This window comes from Myxine glutinosa, chromosome 2, assembly GCF_964187855.1.
Source record: "Myxine glutinosa chromosome 2, kmMyxGlut1.1, whole genome shotgun sequence".
Lineage (NCBI taxonomy): Eukaryota > Metazoa > Chordata > Myxini > Myxiniformes > Myxinidae > Myxine > Myxine glutinosa.
The window spans coordinates 103,692,989-103,714,163 of NC_136262.1; the positions used below are offsets into that span (position 1 = coordinate 103,692,989).

The 21,175-nt window shown below is 42.0% G+C and overlaps 1 protein-coding gene across 1 annotated transcript in view; it reads left to right on the forward strand.

Moving 5' to 3' along the window:
- LOC137422329 (sodium/potassium/calcium exchanger 2-like) overlaps window positions 1–19,474 on the forward strand; it is a 119,554-nt gene extending 100,080 nt beyond the window's left edge. The window contains exons 5-11 of the mRNA XM_078772617.1: window positions 3,553–3,576; window positions 4,012–4,119; window positions 16,436–16,578; window positions 16,900–17,049; window positions 17,181–17,270; window positions 17,734–17,900; window positions 18,023–19,474. Of these exons, the coding sequence (XP_078628743.1) occupies window positions 3,553–3,576; window positions 4,012–4,119; window positions 16,436–16,578; window positions 16,900–17,049; window positions 17,181–17,270; window positions 17,734–17,900; window positions 18,023–18,272 (932 nt within the window). The 3' untranslated portion in view covers window positions 18,273–19,474. The remainder of the gene's footprint in view (window positions 1–3,552; window positions 3,577–4,011; window positions 4,120–16,435; window positions 16,579–16,899; window positions 17,050–17,180; window positions 17,271–17,733; window positions 17,901–18,022) is intronic.
- The last annotated feature ends 1,701 nt before the right edge of the window (window positions 19,475–21,175 follow it).

The following is a 21,175-nucleotide window of genomic DNA, read 5'->3' on the forward strand; positions in this document are numbered from 1 at the left end:
GAACCCGTGGTTGTCGAGAAACTGCGGTCACAGACATACAGACATACATACATACATACATACATACATACACACAGAGATTACTGGAATTATAGATATATATATATATATATATATATATATATATATATATATATATATATATATATATTTACCTCCACCAAACCACAACCGAAGGTGGACGGAGGTTTTCACCACTGTCTGTCTGTATGTTTGCGAACAGGTTATCTCAAAAGGTTGGGGACGAATTTGGACAAAATTTGGTGGAGAGTTTGGGTGTGACAAGGACGAAATGATTAGATTTTGGTGAAAATCTGGATCGGAGATTTTAAAAATTTTCTAAGTGATTCTTCACCATTGAGTGATATGGCTAAAACTGATATATTGCACGAAATATATATATTGAATATATTGACGAATTATACTGAATATATATTCATATAGTAAAAATAATATATTATATAAAATATAAATATAATTATATAATAATATAATATAAATATAAATAATAATATTATAATAATAATAATATAATATCAATATAATATAATAATATAATAATATAATAATAACATAATAATAATATATAATAATATAATAATATAATAATATAATAATAATATAATATAATAATATAATAATATAATAATAATATAATAATAACATAATAATAACATAATAATAATAATAATAATATAATAATATAATAATAATATAATAATATAATAATATAATAATAATAATATAATAATATAATAACAATATAATAATATAATATAAATTCATATTATATAATAAATATAATATAATATAAATGAATATATATATATATATGTATATATATATGTATATATATATATATATATATATATATATATATATATATATATATATATATGTATGTATATATATATGTATGTATATATATATATATATATATATATATATATATATATATATATATATATATATATATGTATATATATATATATATGTATATATATATATATATATATATATATATATATTGAATATATATACCGAATATTGAAATATATATGGACGGATTCAGACGAAACTTGGTGAACATTTTGGGTGTGTGATAAGGATGATTCGAATCGATTTTGGTGAAGATCCGAATCTGGATCTGGATACGATAATTTTTTTAATTTTTAAGTGATTCTTCACCCTTTAGAGCCTAAAGATGGGGCCCAAAAACAATATATATTTTATTCTACGACATTTTTATAACTCTTCAACACAGGGACCTTTTAGAATAATGCACGACAAACGGATAGACGCTGCTCCTTTTAGTCATAGATTATTGGATGAATCACATCTGCAATTTTCTCCAAATAAATGCTACAGTCACAACAATCATATAACTGAGCGATAAAAAATATAGATTCATAAAATATTAGGTTTATAATATATTTTTGCAAAGGTATTAGTTCTCTCGGTGATCATTAATGGAAATAAAACTCATTGTTGTACATTAGTCCTACAAAGTCCCCACCGCCCCCTTCCCATGCCTCCTCCCCCCAAGCCCTCTCCCTCCCACAGATCTCCCGATGTCCCTGCTCTCCATCTTGTTCTCCCGCTCCCTTTATCATATGTTTTATGTGTCAGTTTGTCTTTTTGTGATCAGTTAGTTCTTACACGAGCCTCGATCTTGTATTTTTTTTAAAATGACACAAACATCAGACCAGATATTATAGTACAGCGGATAAGCTCTCATATTTTAACAAATTGTGCATTTTTTGAGAAAAGCATGAAATTTCTAGCATAGTTAGTATAAACCATAAGGTTTATTTTCAGATGTGTAGGGAAGTCAGATTTGACCTCTGAGGACCGTGAGAGGTGAAATCCAAAATGGCCGCCAGTCCACCGGGTCTAATGTTCAAACGCGCTTATGGGTGTCATTTCCAGCTAAATTGGGGATGCCCATTCATTTGGTGATACTTTTGAGATCGCAAGAACTCAAGCACATGCATTTAGGTCACGGTCAAGGTCAAATTACGTTAAATATCTATTTTTATGATACTGCAGTTGGAACTGCTATTGGAAAAAGTTCATTTGAACTTTTAAAACTTTATTTTTTCAGGTACAGGGATAGGTACAGAACACCCAAAGACCAGAAATGATGAAAAAAAAGTGTTTACACTGCAAGGAATGATGCAATAACCTCTGAAAAAATAACTGTCGTTAACCAAGTATGTCCACGAAAGCTTACAATAAATCAAGTGCAATGATGAAAATTGGTAATGATCTAAATCTAACAGTCTCCAGAACAGAAGCACAGTGCAGTGCACTTGAGTGCAGCTTTGGCACACTTGCAGCGTCCAGTGCACCCTTTCTTGCAGCCACAGTCGATCAATTCATGGCACGATTGTGATGCTTCAGGAAGAGTGCTCCAAAGAGGCTGCCACCCAGTTGTCTCCTTTGTCCAGCCCCAGTCAGGTGGGTCTGGCATCTCTGGATCCATGACCAATGCCTGGTTCCAACAGTTGGCCTGGTAGCAAGTGCGCTTGATGTGCTGCTTGAGTGTTGCCTGGGTTGGAGGAATGTTCTCTAGAGTTCTACACTTCTGTGTGAAGAGCTGTTTCCTGGCATCATTCACTTCCGTGCTCTCACTGGTTCTATCGTACATCAGCAACACAAATCGCTCTAGCAGTAACATTGAGCCTTCACTGACCTCACTTGGCATGCCTAGGAGTTCATTGAAAGCATCATTCACCTCTGGGCATCCCCAATTTAGTTGGAAATGACACCTATAATGTTTTTCTACACTATTTGGTTCCAAAATTAAGCGCGTTTGAACATTAGACTCGGTGGACTGGCGGCCATTTTGGATTTGACCTCTCACGGTTCTCAGAGGTCAAATATGACTTCCCTCCACATCTGAAAATAAACCTTATGGTATGCACTAATTATGTTAGAAATTTCATGCTTTTCTCATAAAATGCACGATTTTTGTGTTTATCTGCAGCACTATTATAGGAGTTTTTACTCAATTGTAAAATGAGTAATCGCCAAAATTGCAAGAATCACAAAGTGGAAAGTGCAAAAGCACAACTCACTCAGTTTTTGTTTTTTTGTCATAATGTACAAAGCTCAGAAATGTAAATTGTTAAACACGAAAAGTCAAAAATGAGAGAAATCGACCTCCTACGCATCGTTGCTGGACAGATGAGTAAAATGTTTCAGGAGAGATGGAGATTCTTGGGGAAGGGCCTTATTCTCTTGTGGCTGCACTTGCTCTCGCAAGTAAAGTTGACTCAAATAATGCATTTTTTTTTATTGTCAGTGCTGTTGTTGTTGTGATTATTTTGATTTTATAAATTCCTATTATTTATATGATTATTATTTATATGATTTGATAGCTATTATTTTTTACATGATTTCATCATTTCTGCAGCTTTTGTTGAGCTTGTTGCATATTCTATGTTGCCAATTTGCATTTTGTTTTTCCTTTGGCCATGCTTTGCTGCATCATTTACTGTTTTAATTTTGCCATTGCATAATTTGATTTCTTTCCATTTTGTTTTGTAGAGATGTGTGATTACAGGAACAGCCGTGAGGTATGTTAAGACCCCAGTGTCCTGTTTAGTTATTTATTTTTCCCTGTGGGAACCTTTTTTGTGTTTTTACAAATATTCTCTCAAAGTTTTCTCCACCTTCTGCACAGTTACTTCATTTCTGTTTCCTTTGCTGAACCAGCAGTTGTAATACATGCATGCATCGGATTTATTTGAGATGTGCTACTTGTTTGATGAACACAAGTTGCTTAACACTGATAAACAATACTTGTTTTATAAGCAGTTGTCACTTCTTTTCATATTTTTTTAAATAATGACGAAATATGATTATTTGTGATTATGTAATTACTGCCAAAGGTTATCATAGGTATTATCTTTATCTGGGTTATTATACCTGTGTTGTTAGTTTTATATGCTGGTGTACCACTTAATTGTTGTTTGATAATACTGCGTTGTGCCGAATGATGCTGAGTGATGTATTATGATTGTACAGCCAGGATGCAGGACAAGCTTGCAAGTACTGAGATGAAAACTACCCCCACTGAGGGTGATGATTCAAGCAGCACTCATACAGCCTCCGGTCAGAGGCCTGCACGCACACACACACACACGCACACACACACACACACACACACACACACACACACACACACACACACACACACACACACACACACACCTCCATGCCAACTTAATTACAACAATACAACATGCTAAAGCTTTTCTAGTATTAATATTTTGGGCCAGGTCACACTGGCTCAGTCTTTTATTCAATAGGGGACAGCCCAAAAAATCAGTAAGGGTTGGACCGGATGATTTTGGCCTGTAGCAGCAAAGTATCACATGTAAGCAAATTATTATTACCCTCGCAGGAGGAGAGAGTATTGCATTTGGATCCGTTTGTCTGTTTGTCTGTTTGTCCGCACAGAATAAATATGATTTTCTTGGCAACCGTTGGTCCGATTGACAGGAAATTTCCACCATAGGTGCAACTACACCTGTATAATTTTTTGATTATACTTATGACGTCATAGGTCACGTGGTATGGGCGCCATCTTGGAAAAACCGAAAAAAATTGCACCTCTATATCTCCGAAAGAAGGCAGATAGAAAAATTGAGACATGGCTCATTGTAAAGAACTCTCCATGGGGAATAAAATATATTAATGATGATGTCATAGGTGCCTCCATTATGATGTCATAATTCGACAAGTACAAAACTTCATCCGATCAAGATGAAATTTCTTGAGCGTCATCTAGGGATAAATTGGTGGAGAAAAAATAAATAATGATAACGTCATCTGTCACGTGGTTCGGCCGCCATATTTGTTTTTAATACAAAAGCCTTAAAAACCACTGAAAACACATCCTGGCGAGGGTCTGCAATCTCTGATCACTCTTTCTTGTTGCTTATTAGTCTCCTACCGGTGTACACCGGAGGCGACTACAGGTTTGCACTCCGTCCCTCCATCTGTCCGTCCGTCACGCAAAGAACAGTTTTCCGGACTTTTTTTTCTAAACTCTAAATGCTAATGATTTCAAACTTGGTACATGGTTTCCTCATGATAAGTTATAGATCAAGTTCGAACTTCACGACGTTTCGATCGTTTTTGACAAAGTTATGGCACTTTGAACTTTGGTAATTTCCCCAACAGTTTTCCGGACGACAGACTGCCGGTAGGGGACATGTATTGCAGCGCAATACTCAGAATGCTTGTTGTTTTATGTTTGAAGAAAGATAACGGATTTTCTTTGATTTTTAAGAGATCAATCTTTGGCAACAAAAGTATTTCTTATGTTTGTTTTTCGAAACAGTAGAGAGAAAATGTTTTCTCAATATGTAAGTTATATTATCATATTTATCAGTGATAAAGGGTGATATTTTAAAATTTCATAATGGAAAAGAAAGTCCCGTCTTGATTCGAATGAAGCCAGACACACTGCCCAATCCACAATGCATGGTGTGCAGTTCAGAAACAGAGGGAATGACTTTACAAACTTCACAAACCATTCACAGTGATCCATTGCCTCAACTGTTGGAAGTGGACAAAAGTATGGGTCAGAGTTCTTTCTTTTGGGCTATTGTTATTGCATTCAAATTTTATTAAAATAGGATTTATTAAAATAGCTTTAATGAAAAAGTTCTACGTTTTGCATGCTATTATGGTAAATCTGTACTTTACTACAGTATATATATATGTATGTATATATATATATATATATATATATATATATATATATATATATATATATATATATATATATATATATATATATATGTATATATATATATATATATATATATATATATATATATATATATATATATATATATATATATATATATGTATATATATATATATATATATATAGTATATACAGTATACATATATGTATATATATTGTTACGGTTCGCGGTTAAGGATGTTGTTTGCCGAGCGAAGGCACCGTGACCTAACAGTTTCCCCGATTCACCCAGACGTTGGCCGTATCGCGCCACAGCTATTCAATATGGAAACCTCTAAAGCGACCGAATGTAAAGAGGAAGAAGAAGAAGACATACGGAGGAATAACAGGTTTTATTAATTATTTACACAAGCCAAAGCAAAGAGAGCAGCTGGTTATATACAGAAAATGGAAGGAGCAGACACACAGTGAAATCTTTAGCTTACCTATACAAGCTTAATTAATAAACCCCAGGACAACGTTAAAGACAGACGGACAATCACACTTACACGGGAAAATGCAGGCAGGAATGAATGGCTTGGAGATGGGTGGCTTTTGGAGGCAAGGAAGGTTCAGCGGGTACTGGGCACGGTCGGGCCAGAAGGCACCGCCGTCAAGAAGCCGAGCTTTGGTCCCAAACTGCGCGGGCGAAGTTCCTTTCTCTGTACTGCTGCGCTCCTTGCGTTGCCCCGGTCCGCTTTTCCTGCAGCGCGGCACGTTTCACGACGGCTCGGTCACACCTGCTCGTCTCCAGCGCATCTCCTGGACCCATCTCCGTAAAAGCTCATCTCAGATCTCCTTGGGGACTGGGGAGCGTCCCGTGGCGGGTTATATAGGCCCCGCCCTTCACCCTTTGCGAACCTCCCCCAAACGTTCTCTCTCCGCCCTCTCAAGCCAAACCCCTCGTTCTGGGTTGGATGAGCGGGGCCGACTTACTCCTCCCCTCTATGACGAGGTGGAGACCCGCCTTTCTTCTTCGGCGTTACCTCGTGCGTAATGGATTCAAATGCAGCAAAGTGGACGGCGGATGGAAATGCAGCAAAGTGCCTAAAGAGGCAATTGCAGCAAAGTGGCGAACCTGGCACTTGGAAGCTGCCATGGGGCGTCGGAGGGCCTACTCTTATTTAATTCGGTGCAATGAAGAGTCAAACTAGTGGGAAATACATCCTTAGCCTACACAGAGAATAAGGGACTAACTATTTAAAAGGATATATCGTGTCCTGCGTGTAGGTTTATGGAATTAACTAAGAGGACGAGCTGCGACCATTCTTTACATTACGAGGGTCAGTTACATACAACAAAACCATACTTTTCACATTCGTTACACTTTCTCAAAATTGTTACACTTCTCAAATTCGTTACACTTCTCATATCCGTCACAATATATATATATATATATATATATATATATATATATATATATATATATATATATATACATATATATATATACATATATACATATATATATATATATATATATATATATATTGTTGCGGATCTGTCACCGGCCTTCCCCTTACCAAGGGAGAATTAATCCCCTTGTCTTTACTGACCTGGCGCGACCCGAGACCTATTACGTCCCTTCCGGACAGCGCTAAATAGGGTTTCAGGACCAAATTTGCTCGTACCTAAGTACTAGCGCTGCCCTGGAAGCGAGGGAATAAGCCTCGCACGAACCACGTGTGATGGTGATACGCCTACCTGTACAAAGGTCACTACTTAAATCTTGTCCCTACTGTCATTTCTAAATCCCTAACAATTAACCTAGTCCGCTCTCGGCTAGTTTTCACTGCCACCCCATAATCTAGTGCTCATGTTCCCCAAGTGTGAGGGTTGGCGAAACCACCACTCCCCCATGCCAGGTACCATTCGCCAACACTATGGCTAATCGTCCACTGTACTCGAGCCTCTCGGTGCAGAAATACATTTTCACAGCTCGGCTTCGAAAAGCCGAGCAATGCATGCGGGGGGTTGGTCGCCTGTAGGTTGGGTCCATCCGGCATTTTCGATTCAGGGGAGGAGGTTTTGTTGGGCCAAGGCTCCAGGCGCCATCTCTGTGAAGAGCCTTTCGATCCCATGCACGATGGCCCAACCATCCATGGTCGGAGCACCGCACCCGCCAGGGGGCGCCTCTCCTACCCCCCCTCGAAGCGTGCCGATCTCCTTTCCCGCCAAGGCGCGGCACCGACCATACAGGGCGGGGCCCGGCACAAATCGTGCACGCCGCCGCGGCAACGATCCCCGCCGATCCCCGCTGCACACAAAGCACACCAAGCACCGAGGGCTCGTGTCGGCTATACGTCGCCCTAAACACTCCCCCGGTCTGCATCGATGCTCGAGCCGCGTTCTCAACACACGCGACCCGTTCCTCACTCGCACAACGCGGCGCTCCAGTGCCTCTCATACATTCTCTGCATTCTATTACCGCACGCTCTCGTGCATTCTCTTTTCTTGCACACTCAGGTGCACACCACACAGGCGCACTCACGCTGCTCACACACTCCATTATCACACACCCTTGCGCACATCCTGGTGCTCTCATACCACTCGCACACTCCATTACACACTCGGCCATCGCACACCCTCGCGTACACTCTTTTGTTACACCCTTAGTAACAACCACGGGTGTGCACTCTCCGGGTACACACCCAATCACACGCTCTGGTGTGCACTCCTGCACACTCTCCTCCACCATTGCACACTCTGTTTCACACTCAGTTTCACACTCTTCCCACATACACTCCATTGTGCATTCTTCCTCGCACTCTGTAACACACTCTCCTGTTACACACTCGCGCTCCGGTGCCGTTGGCACACGCGTGCCATTCACTCGCGTACATCGCACCACGGACCTTCCACGAGCTCCCGGGTTTCGTCTGGATCCCAAGCGCGCCAAAAATGTTTTCGCGCCATACACACTCCTACTCACCTTCGGGACCTTCTTCTCCAGCAACTGCACCTGCAAACCTTCATTGGGGCCAGCAAGCACGGCATCACAATGCGAACACGGACTTTGCGCGGAATTCCATTTTTTCCTCCCGCGATTCATTTACTTTTTCTCCTGTCTCTTCAGCCCCAATTTCAACTATAATTTATTTTTATTTTTCTAGCTCAACGACCGCCGGCGCGCTTAAAATTTCGTCTTCCAATTCGACCTTCCCCGGTGCTCCCAACATTTCTTTATCCAATTTGACGATCCCCGGTTTTCCTACACCCCGTGTCACGATCTCTATAGCCCCCGTCAATTTGGCTGCGCTCTGCCCAAGCTCGCTCTCCCCGCGTTCCTTACATCGCTTCACCCCGTTGCGTACCACCGCGACCTTCCCACTCGACCTGCGCCTCATGTCCTCCTCTATTCTTTTCATCGTGGTGTTTATTTGCTCCTGAAATCCATCTGGGTTGTACCTTGCTTCGTTCCTCATTTTTTCCATGTCGATCCCCTGGGTAGCCAACATTGCATCCAATCCCTTACTGTCACCCTCCATAGATGCACTGAAATGCACCATAAAAAGGCCCCAGTCCATTGGCACTGCGGGCCCGGCTATCGCCGTCACGTACGGGAGGCCGCCATTTTCTTTCCCAGCTGCCGCACCCTTTTCAGCTTCCCTTACTTCCAACTGTCCCTCTCGGTCCGGGGTGATTAATTCTACCTTATCTTCTACGCCCACCGGCATTCGACCGCTATGGCTAGCCATGGCACGAATACAATTTTGGATTTAAAAAAAACTAAATTTTGGTCGCTCGTAATTTGGAGCCAATTTGTCAAAAACAATTTAGTAGGGTTCCAAATCCCACTCCCTGACACCAATTGTTGCGGATCTGCCGCCGGTCTTCTCCCCTTATCAAGGGGGGATTAATCCCCTTGTCTTTACTGACCTGGCGCGACCCGAGACCTATTACGTCCCTTCCGGACAGCGCTAAATAGGGTTTTGGGACCAAATTCGCTGTTACCTAAGTACTAGCGCTGCCCTGGAAGCGAGGGAATAAGCCTCGCACAAACCACATGTGATGGTGATATGCCGAGCGGTTTGCGTACACGTGATCCGCGCTATTTATAATTACTAAACCCAATTGGAGCGATCTTATTCGTACCACGCTTAGCCAATGGAGAAATCACAAAGGCGATCAAATTGGAAAGAAAAGGAAGAACAAATTGGTTTAATTATTACACACGTATTTACAGCACAGGAGGAAGAGACACAGAGCAATCCTTACACAGTCTTATACTTAATACCCCAGGACAACGGGCCCGTCTGACACACACACTCACACGGGGATTGCAGATGGGCAGGATGCTGTTCAGGCCAAACGCACCGGCTTGGTCGTCCAGGATCGGCCCCGTCTCACTCTCCACGGTCCCCGGCACGTTCCGTGAAGATGAAGGTAGGTGAAGGCAGGGACTCGTATCGTGTTGCTCGAACAAAGCGGGTAATCTCGGGGCGAACGGTAGAGGGCGGACTTTGCGCGGCTGGCGGTTACTCAGCCGCGTTCACTCGCTTTGGCCGAACCGCATGAGTTATCAATGCCCTGTCTGCGCCCATGTATTCCACATAACAAAGTTCATACAGTGCGAAGGATCCTTTCCAAGCACGTCTCCTTAGAATCCTCTCATAAACTCCGCACCAGTTCAGCGCACCTCCCTTGATAACTCTCAAGTCTTTCCCTCCGCGAGTCCTTTACAACGCGCTTATCCTCTCCAAGTCCTGTTATCAAGCTCCCTCTCTGCAAGTCCTTCCTAGGGCTTTTCGCATCGGGTTATATATGCCACGCCCTTCGAACCCTCTGGAACTCACCAGATGCTCTTCACCACGCCCTCTCACGCCATTCCGCTCGAGCTCTGATTGACTGGTTCAATCTTACCGTCCCCACTGTTGCCGCGCCGAGCTCAACCCTCCTTCACCTTTCGAGGCCCTGCCTCGTGTTAACATGACTGGTGGACAGCCAAATGGGACGCGGGATGGATTGCGCCCATAGAGGTAGAATGGAGGTGTACGCAAAATGAATGTAGGGCCTATTCTCCTGCCTTTACACAACTCAGGTACTAAGAGGGGAAATGGCCTATTCTTACACATACTAAGACATAACTATACTACAAATGGGCCTATATGTTGCTCGTGTGACTAACTATCGGGGGCAAACCTTTAACATTTATTGACTTTCTCCAACTGCAGCAATATATATATATATATATATATATATATATATATATATATATATATATATATATATATACACAGACTTGGCATTTAATATGGAATATTTTTTTTTTTCTTGACTTGGGTTTCCTTTCTGAACTCAGTATATCAATCTGGTGAGTTTCTTTTACGCTTCGGTGATTTCTTTGTTAAAAGAACCATGTCACTGATTGTCTGTCACAGCAAGAAGTCAACAACAGGATTATATCACAGGTGGCGTGACAAAATGTACGGACAGGTACATTTGACGATTGGCTTCACAATCGGGTATATAAGGGTTGTTGCGTTCTGCATTAGTGGAAAACAACTGCTGCACGTCTACAAAAGTTATTGCCGCTTCCTCTGGAGATGGTCCGTCAACTCGACAATGCTGTTTGTCATAGAGTGGTGGCTTTACGAAATTCCGGCATGAAACAGCGTGCTATTGCTCGGCAGTATGGCATCACTCAAGGTCAGGTGTCAAAGATCCCGAAACGAAATGCTCAGAGGGGTGTCCCTACTCCAATATCGAGGCCAGGACGTCCCCGCAGAACCACAAGGAGGGATGATCGCCAGCTACACCGGTTAGTCCGCAATGGCCGTACCAAGTCAGCTAATCGGCTTAGGGCTGAGTGGCAGCAACTGACAAATGTGCCTGTATCCAGAAGGCTAGTCAACCAACGACTGGTTCAAGCAGGCTATCGTGCCAGGCGTCCCCTGAGAAAGCCACGCCTGACCAGACAACACCGCCAGCGCCGATTGCAGTGGGCCAGAGAGCACCGTCAATGGCAGCCAGGACACTGGAATCACGTGATCTTCAGTGACGAGTCTAGATTTCTGGTCTATCGTCAAGATAGCCGCGTCCGAGTGCGCAGACAAGTGCATGAAGCCTACAACAAAGATTGTATAGTGCCAAGAGCCCAAGCTGGAGGTGGTGGGGTGACCGTTTGGGCTGCTTTTCATGCAGGGGGCAAAACTGACTTGGTTGTTTTGAATGGAAACCTGAACCAGTTCAAGTACAGGGCCATTCTGGAAGAAACATTGCTTCCATTTGCTCGTGCAGCCTTTCGAGGAAACTTTGTCTTCCAAGATGACAATGCACAGCCTCATCGTGCTCGCATGATCCAACACTTTCTTGCTGACCGTGGTGTAGAGCATATGGAGTGGCCTGCCATGTCCCCGGATATGAATCCGATAGAGAACTTGTGGGCAGAATTAACGCATCAAATCGACCACTTGGACCAGCAGCCGACCTCTGTGCGTGAATTGCAACAGGCTATTGTCACTGCATGGCAAGCGATTCGTGTCCAAACCTTGGCAAATCTCGTGAACAGCATGCCTCAACGTGTACGTGCTCTCCTGAATGCTCGTGGGGGTTACACGAAGTACTGAACTGTAATTTTACTGTCTGTAATCCCAGTCGTAATTGAACTTTTGTTTTTGCTAAAAAAAATTTTGGCTAATGTGCAAAATAAAGAGATACTTCTGGAAAACGTACAGAACTTTAACACAGTACTGTCCATGAATTGATTTCGATATCAGTTTACATCACTTTCAAGGATCAATTTATTTGTTTCGAAATGTCAAATGTGGTTTTTGTGTCTTTTAAGGGTCACATTAACAAAATCTAGAATAATTTCAACATAATTCCAATGAACTTTTGGTTCTAAGACATCTTGAAAAGTAAGTTCACCCCCACAAAAAAAATATTCCATATTAAATGCCAAGTCTGTGTGTATATATATATATATATATATATATATATATATACATATATACATATACATTGTGGAATCACAATAGGAAAACAAGTGGCGGCCAATGTATACATTTTTTGATCAGCCAGCACACCCTGTTCATTAATTCTCTTTTTACACAGAAAAATAAACCATACCTTATATTTATTTTCAAGGCCAACTACGCATAGTTTCCTGATTCCTCAAAAGGATGGCACAATTATTATATATTTTTGTTCCTCTGTGCTTCATTTCCTTCCTGATTATCTTCACCTTTGATCTTGTACTGCTTAGTCAAATCCGAATTTTTGGATTCGTACAATAGATGAGCATCCAACACATATGGTATTCAGAAGCTGCTGAGTCAGCAAAGGGACCTGGACGTGTGGCTGACATGATTTTAATCTGATTTTTATGCATTGGAGGCCTCGTCAGAATGGTATGGCCAGAGTACGTTTTCAGCATTAAAAACACCTTTGTTGAATGGAAAATCTGTGACTGCGAAAGGCGAATTTGCAATGAACATTAGGCAAAGATGACAGGAAATATAACTTTGTTTTACAGGTTAGCCACCTTGAAAAAATGGCTGACAATATTTTGGTGCTTCAGGAGACAGTTTTATAATTGCAGTACAGTATACTGAAAACGAATTTCTCTATGTCATACTTTATGTCTTTCTCTTTATTTCAACAATATATTTTTTGAGATTTTTTTTCCTTTTGTTGTATGGCTTCGCCTGCTCCAATTCCTTTTGTTGAGGATAGCGTATCGGACACACATAAACGAAGAACAGCAACAGGACCATAAGGAACAGCATACCCGACCTGCATAAAAGCACAAAAAACAGACACGTGAATTTTAATCAGCATTTTAGACAGTACTGACAAATGGCGAATGTTGTACATAAACCATGGAAGCTTTCTAAATGCAAATTGATTTTTGCATCCAATTATTGCATGCATGCATGCAACGTTGCTTTGTATTGAAACATAGAGATATTGCAATTGCAAAACATAGCATTGATACATTGATGACGCATTACTCTTGCATGCGGAAACATTGCCGCAGCTCAATCAATGCTGCGAACTATCCTGCACTTAGAATGATTTGAACAATGAGAATGCAACTGCACAAATTCGAGTGCAATACATGTGAGTGGGAAAGGAACAATATTGTTGTTTCCGTAAGTAAAATTTAACCCTACGTACCACCAAGAGTTCATTGCACCGAGTATGTTTTGTTGATGGTGCTTTAGGGACGTGGAGCAGGAAAGAGCCCTTCAAGCCCTTTATCTGTACAAATAATTAATAAATAAAAAAAGGTCCCAGTTGCCTTCTGTGCTCTTGGATTGAAAACATCTTGGGAGGGAAGGTTGGGAGGAGGCAGAGAGATAAGCGCTTGTGGTTGGTAAGTGTGAGACTCCGGTGAAAGGGTAAACTTACCTAATATTCCAAACCACCGAAGATTTGCATTCTTGGTTTATTACGTCCGCCACCAAAGGTGGATGGAGGTGATGTTTACACCCCTATCTGTCTGTCTGTTTGTCCGTTTGTCTGTTTGTCCGTTTGTTACTTGCAAAATCAAAGATTTTTCAAGTATATTGGTCGGTTGCATTTGTTATTCGGTCTGTCTGTTTGTCACCAGCCTACAGGTCACAATTCTAAACCGATCGTCACGAAACTTCACCAAGTTGGAGAGGTCGTCACAATTGAGAAGCCTATTGATTTTGAGATCAAAAGGTCAAAGGTTAACTCGAGCTCAAACTTCCAAATTCATCAATTTTCATCTGAAAACCCGTCAATTTTCATCCAATCGACTTGGAAATTGAACAGCATTTGCACATTGAGTCACTAAATTGGGAAACCTACTATTTTTGAGGTCAAAAGGTCAAAGGTCAACTCAAGGTCAAACTTTCCAAATCATCAATTTTCATCTGAAAAACCATAAATTTTCATCCAATTGACTTGAAAATTGAACAGCATTTGCACATTGAATCACTAAATAGGGAAACTGACTATTTTTGAGGTCAAAAGGTTAAAGGTCAACTCAAGGTCAAACTTTTAAAATCATCATTTTTCATTTGAAAAATCGTCACTTTTCATCCTGTTGACTTAAGCTTTGATCAAGATCGTCAATTTTAATCTTGATGAAATGGATAATTTGCTGTATAAATGGAAACCTTTTGGGGGGGGGGTGGGGGATTTTGCAAGTATCGTGCTCTGCATGACGTCTTCTTGTTTGTTTGTTTGTGAACGAAACATCTCGAAAAGTTGTGGACGGATTCGGAAGAAATTTGGCAGAGATGTAGCGTATGTGACAAGGACGAAATGATTAGATTTTGGTGAAGACCGGATTCGGATCTTCGGATTTTGGTGAAGACCGGATATTATTTCTCTGCTCCTCCAAAAAGGAGCAGAGAAATAATAAATAAATAGCCATGAGTGGGCTGACGGTCATCTCTTGAGGTTGTAGTTCAGACTGTTGCTGATTTTGGGGGACACCCTTCCCCCCCCCCCCCCCCCCCCCCCCGGGAGCCTCCTTAATCCCACTGGAGGAGCCCTCCAAGATTAAATGGAAAAATCGAAGACCGAGCGATCCAATGGACCATCGAGTAGAATGGCTGTTTCAGGTTTCTGAGTAATCGGCTGGTAAATAAGGGACGAGTCTGAAGTTTGGGGGGTAACCCCTCCCCTGGGAAATTTGATTGGTCGAGATGGCGTACTATTTTGTTGAAGAAATGCAAAACTGAAGCTTTTTGAAAGTGACAACGATTGGTGATTTATTGCAATTGGCAACAACAAATTGATAATTCGATTTTTTTTTTAACCCATGCTCTCGGCTCTTTCATGGAAGAACGAGGACACAGAACAGATCAGGACAGAACATAACAAAGGGAACAGCAGGAGAAAGGGGGAAACGTCAGTAGCAGGGTGGATTAAAATTAAGGTTTTAATTACCTGGTGGGTCCACCACAACATCAGGCGGTTAACTAAGCCATGGTGGTGTAATCGTTGGAGCATTCACTCTGAGTCTGGGAGATCAGTACTTCGAACGCAGGCCAAATCATACCAAAGACGTTAGAAATGGTACATGCTGCTTCCTTGCTTGATGCTCAGCATTTAAAAGGACAGAGCACGAATGAACAACCATAGGTTGGGAATAATAGCACAAGCTTTTGATTGGTCGAGTGGCAAATCTGATTGGTCGGGATGGCGTAATATTTTGTGCAAGTACTGCACAACTGGAGCTTTTTGGAAGTGACAACAGGGCGATTCGTGTTCCGCACACTCGCGATCGGATCCGAGAATCAAGTTGTTCCTTACAGACTGACATCTGTAGACAGACAGACGGACAAAGTGAACCAACTGTTTTTCGCTTTGCGTGTGTGTGGTAGGAACCATATCAGATCTGTTTCCACATTCACTCCACTTTTTACCTGTATTGTTGATCTGCTCTTCCGTGAGCTAAAACACCTTTAACTGTACTGTATTTATTTAAAAAAAACAATTAAATGCAATTGTATGAGCAGCCACAATGACACTGTATCATATAATGTGAATTTTTACATTTTCTATCCACAACTCCCTACTGTGTCATGCCAATAATTTACTTAAATCATGCAATATCGATGTACAGTGCTCATAAATATACTGTACTGTAAATGTACGTACTGTACGGTACACAGTGTACTGTATGCGTATCTGTAAGGATGTGCACATACCAACAAATCGTTAGTGATTGCAGTGTGTTGTGCGTAGCTTCAGGCAGTGTGACCGCTGCTTCTGAAAGCGCTGTGCTAGAAGCCGGAGGCCTAACGTGTGAGGAAAATGGCCGCTCTGCTCCGGCCCCAAAACCCAATGGTGACCTGACAATTGCATGCACCTCCCAGAACGGACAACAGGTACGTATAACTCTTTTAGGCTTCTCGAATTATCATTGGTCACAGTTGCCCTTCTGCGAATACTGGATTGTTGCATTATTTTGTGCACCTGCGAAGTGAAGCACACCTTGCTGCACTGAATCCTCATGCTGTGCACACCCAGAGATAAAGACGCGGACAATGAAAAGGTGGAGATAAAACAAGCAATGTAATGTTAAAGGAGGGATAAAATGACAGAAACGGTTTCCTACCGTGCACAGTGGGATTCAGTGTGGTGCATCACTTTGCCGTGCAATAAGGGGCAGGTTAGGAAGCTCAAATGAGTGTGGTATGCCGTGGCAGCCAGCAATGGAGCAGGACACTGAGAGGGATGATCAGGAGAGGCCACTGAGTCTGTCTTGGCCAGAAACAGCCAAGAAGAGAACATCTTACCTGGTGCTACTTCCCTTGGTGCTGCCTCTATGGATCACGCTCCCTGATGTTCGCAAACCTGTGAGTGCGTTAAAAGTCGTGCTAGTAATCCCAGCTGGTTTGCTTTTGACACATTGAGGTTAAATACCTGTTGTTGAGTATTCCTCGTGGTAATAATGTTATTGTGTGTTATGTTCTGACTACCCCTTTAGTCTTCGAGGAAGTTCTTCATAGTCTCCTTTTTCGGTTCCATTGCGTGGATCGCTGCATTTTCATACCTAATGGTGTGGTGGGCCCACCAGGTAAAATCCATTCAAAATCTGCCTTTTTGCCTGTGTAAGCGAGCATAGCTGTTCTGCACTTGGTAAAGGACCATGTGCACATGTGGCCGGCTCAATGTGCGTGTTACGTAGCGCAGAAATATCCATGACAGAAAATAGATATCCAGAAATATCCAGTGCACGTGTGATGGCGCACAGCCCGGCCTCATGTGCAGAAATATTATCGAGAAAAATAACTTTGTAAAAGTAAAGGAAATGAGATGGATAGGAGGAGAGAGAGAAGGGTCGAGGAATTAGTGAGAACTGAACAAAAAAGTAAAGGAGGTTTGGAAGAGATGGGAGTGATGGGAAAGGAAATCTACGGGAGATATGAAGAAGAGCAGCAGTGTGTCTAACATTTCATCATATTTGCACGTGTGATGGGGAGATGCGTCCTCAATATGTCAGAAAGAGTTACTTCAATCTATACTTTCAATGTGTACAGGTTGGAGAAACTATGGGCATCACAGAGGAAATAATGGGCCTTACAATCCTAGCTGCTGGTACCTCCATCCCTGACCTCATTACCAGTGTCATCGTGGCCAGGAAAGGCCTTGGAGATATGGCTGTTTCGAGCTCTGTCGGCAGTAACATCTTTGACATCACCGTTGGGTAAGCAACACCACTTGTGTAAGTGATATCCCAACTGCTTATTGTTCTCAAGTTTTCACCGTTCGTTCAAAAATGCCTTGTGTCACAGCAACCTGACTGATGAGATGCACTTTTCCCCACAGTCTGCCATTTCCGTGGCTTCTTCACTCCATGATGCATTCAATGGCACCGGTGAAAGTGAGCAGCAATGGACTGTTCTGTGCCATCGTGCTGCTCTTCCTGATGCTAATCTTCGTCATCATCACCATCGCCGCATGTCATTGGCGCATGAACAAGTTGCTTGGCTGCACCATGTTTGTCCTCTACCTCTTCTTCCTTGTTACCAGTGTACTCCTCGAAAAGCGCATCTTGCTCTGTCCTGTCACTGTTTGATCATGTTGCTGGCCCCCCTGGGGCCAATTTGGGCTCTTGCCCACCTTATCTTACCTCACCATCACCTTCTCGTCAGCCGAATTCCAATCTCATTTCCCTTATGCCATGATTCCAGCCTTCAACTTCTGAAGGCCTCTTTCTTTATGAGGCCCGACAGCTTCATTCAACTGCTCCTTCATGTTCCAGCTCCATCGAGAATGCGATGTTCATCTTGCATCACAAAAAGAAACTTTTCATGCCAACAATCCATTAGTATAGTGTTTGCTCCTCATCTTTGGCAACTCACATGTCACAAGCTGCATTGACTTGCCTGCTCCATAACTGAGCATGACATAGCTCCTTGGTGCACAGTTGATCATCCTGTGTACACTTCCACCTAATCCCAGCAGCTTCCAACGAAGGAAAGGCTGTTTCAGGTGTGCGGTTCGCCTGTGGTCATTTTGCTGTGTTGTTGATAATCTGCCCATTATCTCTGGCTTTCTTCAAGCCTTCCAGGTGCCTCTTTGAGGCTAGGGTGAGTGCCCAATCTTTAGTCTTCCTTCTCCGTGCCCGCTGGCGGTAACGGGGCCTGATCAGCCAGTGACCTGGGAAACGCCGAGCAGGGGTTTGCTCTGCTTATTGCTGGGCCCCAGCTTACGGGCTGCATGCAGAAATTAAACTTGACTCCTTGTTGTGATTCTGTCCATGTCAAAAGCTGTCCTGGAGTTCTGCAATCCTTTGTCAAAGTCTAAGGACCTTTCTGTCTGCATGTTGGCTTTTATGTGTATCTGCACACACATACAGTATATATAATTATACATATATAATATATATAAATACTACATGAATAAAATTCCTACCGTGTTATGCACAGAGGATGGCATCTTCCGTTTCGCCATCCAGAAGTCTCCACAAAAGCGGAAAAGCCATTCTGGTGAGTGTGGTGATGGTGGTACCAGTTTGGGTGGTAAGATGGAAGTTTTATTTTTCACCTGGATATCCTTCTGAGGTAGACTATTAGTAGACATTAGATTTGGAAGAGTTGCCGGAACATCGTCCTACCTACCGCAATTTACACCCTTTTCTTGCTGTCATCTTCTCACGTGTGGATGAGGTCCACATTTCCTGATATCTTTCCAATTGTCTTCCTCTGCATTTGGTATCACTGTGAGGATTCTCCCTGGCATCTGCAATTCTCACACGATGCCCGCATGCTCCGGAAAGATACAAAGCAAATACAATTTCTTTTTTAATGTCGCAGAAATTAAAACGTGACGTCGTGTCCCACCACGCAATACCGATCACTGTCACTCGCAATGTTGCATCAGCAGCCAGGCTTCTCGATTGTCCCCGCATCCACTTCCTCCCCATCCCTTCTCCTCCCCGCCTCGGTCTCTCACGAGTGCTCCTCGTCTCCTCCGCAAAAGGGACCCTGACTTGAGCGTCGAAAGAAGGGATTAGTCACTGCCTTTATTGAAAACAACTTAAGAGTTCTTGCATCTCTGAAAGCATGCCGTGTTGTTGAGATGTCAAGTTTGCCTGCAGTGCATGTAGACAGCACGCTGCTTGCGACATTCGATTACTAACTCGATGACACTTTGGTGTGAAAAAGCAATTATTGTTCTGGATGTCCTGTATGATGTGTCTCTTGTAGTTCCTTTTATTTTAATTACTTCCTGGAATGGGACCTGTCGCATGACGTGATCATAGCATATGCTGTATATAATCCCTACTTCTGCTAAATTAGCTGTCAAAAACAATCTTTACAAAAAAAACATGCATCTTTTAAGTTTATCTAAGTTTTATAAGTTTTAAGCAAATCATTCCCTTGGAGTTTGGGATTTCAATGTGCATCATGTTTAGAAATATATACTTTTTTTTACTCAATAATCTCATACTTTTGGCATTACACAATGAGTGTCGTTTAGCAAATTTTAGATGATTTAACCACGTAGTTCGTAATGTGTCACATCTTGTTACTTCTCTTGATTATTTTTGTCGTGTTAAGGTGCGGAAGAGGGCAAATTCCTTCAAGTCAGCTATTTTCACCAACCTAGAAACAGGGACCCCATTTCAGATGAGTGATGAGAATTGAACATTTCTTTTCAGTATTATAATAATAATAATGCATTTATTTTATATAGCGCTTTTCAGGAAGCCCAAAGACGCTTAAAACCTCTTTCATGTCTGCCACCACTTTGAGTACGTAACTGGAGTGAAAATTATGTGAAGGTTCGGTGCGGTCTCTGAGAAGACGTTATACTTCAAGTGCGGCCGGTTCTCCCGCAAAGTCTGCGTGCGCGCTCCGTGGATGGCTACCGGGTGGTTGGGACGTCCATTGTACGGTTCGCAAACTAAGAAGACGACAGCAGGCTGCTTCGGAACTTGGCGTCACTCTGGTATAGTGACAGAAAAGAAATATCCAGTGTAGAAATAGGCAGGATGAGGAAAAGTGTGAACATAACTATTACGAGGGTGAACTGAACGATTTAGAAACAAACAATTTGCTTGTTTTGCAATCGCCAAGTAATTGCCGTGATTTTTGCAAACCGAATATAAATTTGCATCCTGATCACATGTCGGGATCACCTTGCGCGTTCATTATTATTTATTTATTTTTGTAAAGAAAAGTTATTCAGTTCTTTGAAATATTCGTGTTGCCGAATTTGCGAGACATTTTTCCTTGGAGACGATTCAAAGCATCGTTGCTAGGCTCTAACAAAGGCTCCATTGTGACGTTGTAATTGTAATTTCGTTTTCATTAGGCGTACCATTTACCGAAAGCCCGAGCAGCTGAGGCTGCTTATTTTTTATATTGGGTTCATTGTGGTCACAAATAAACAGCGATTCTTTGACGAAAGAATTTTTGTTTCGGCTGAAACCCTATACACGGGCCAATTTCCATACCGAATGCCAGATGGGCT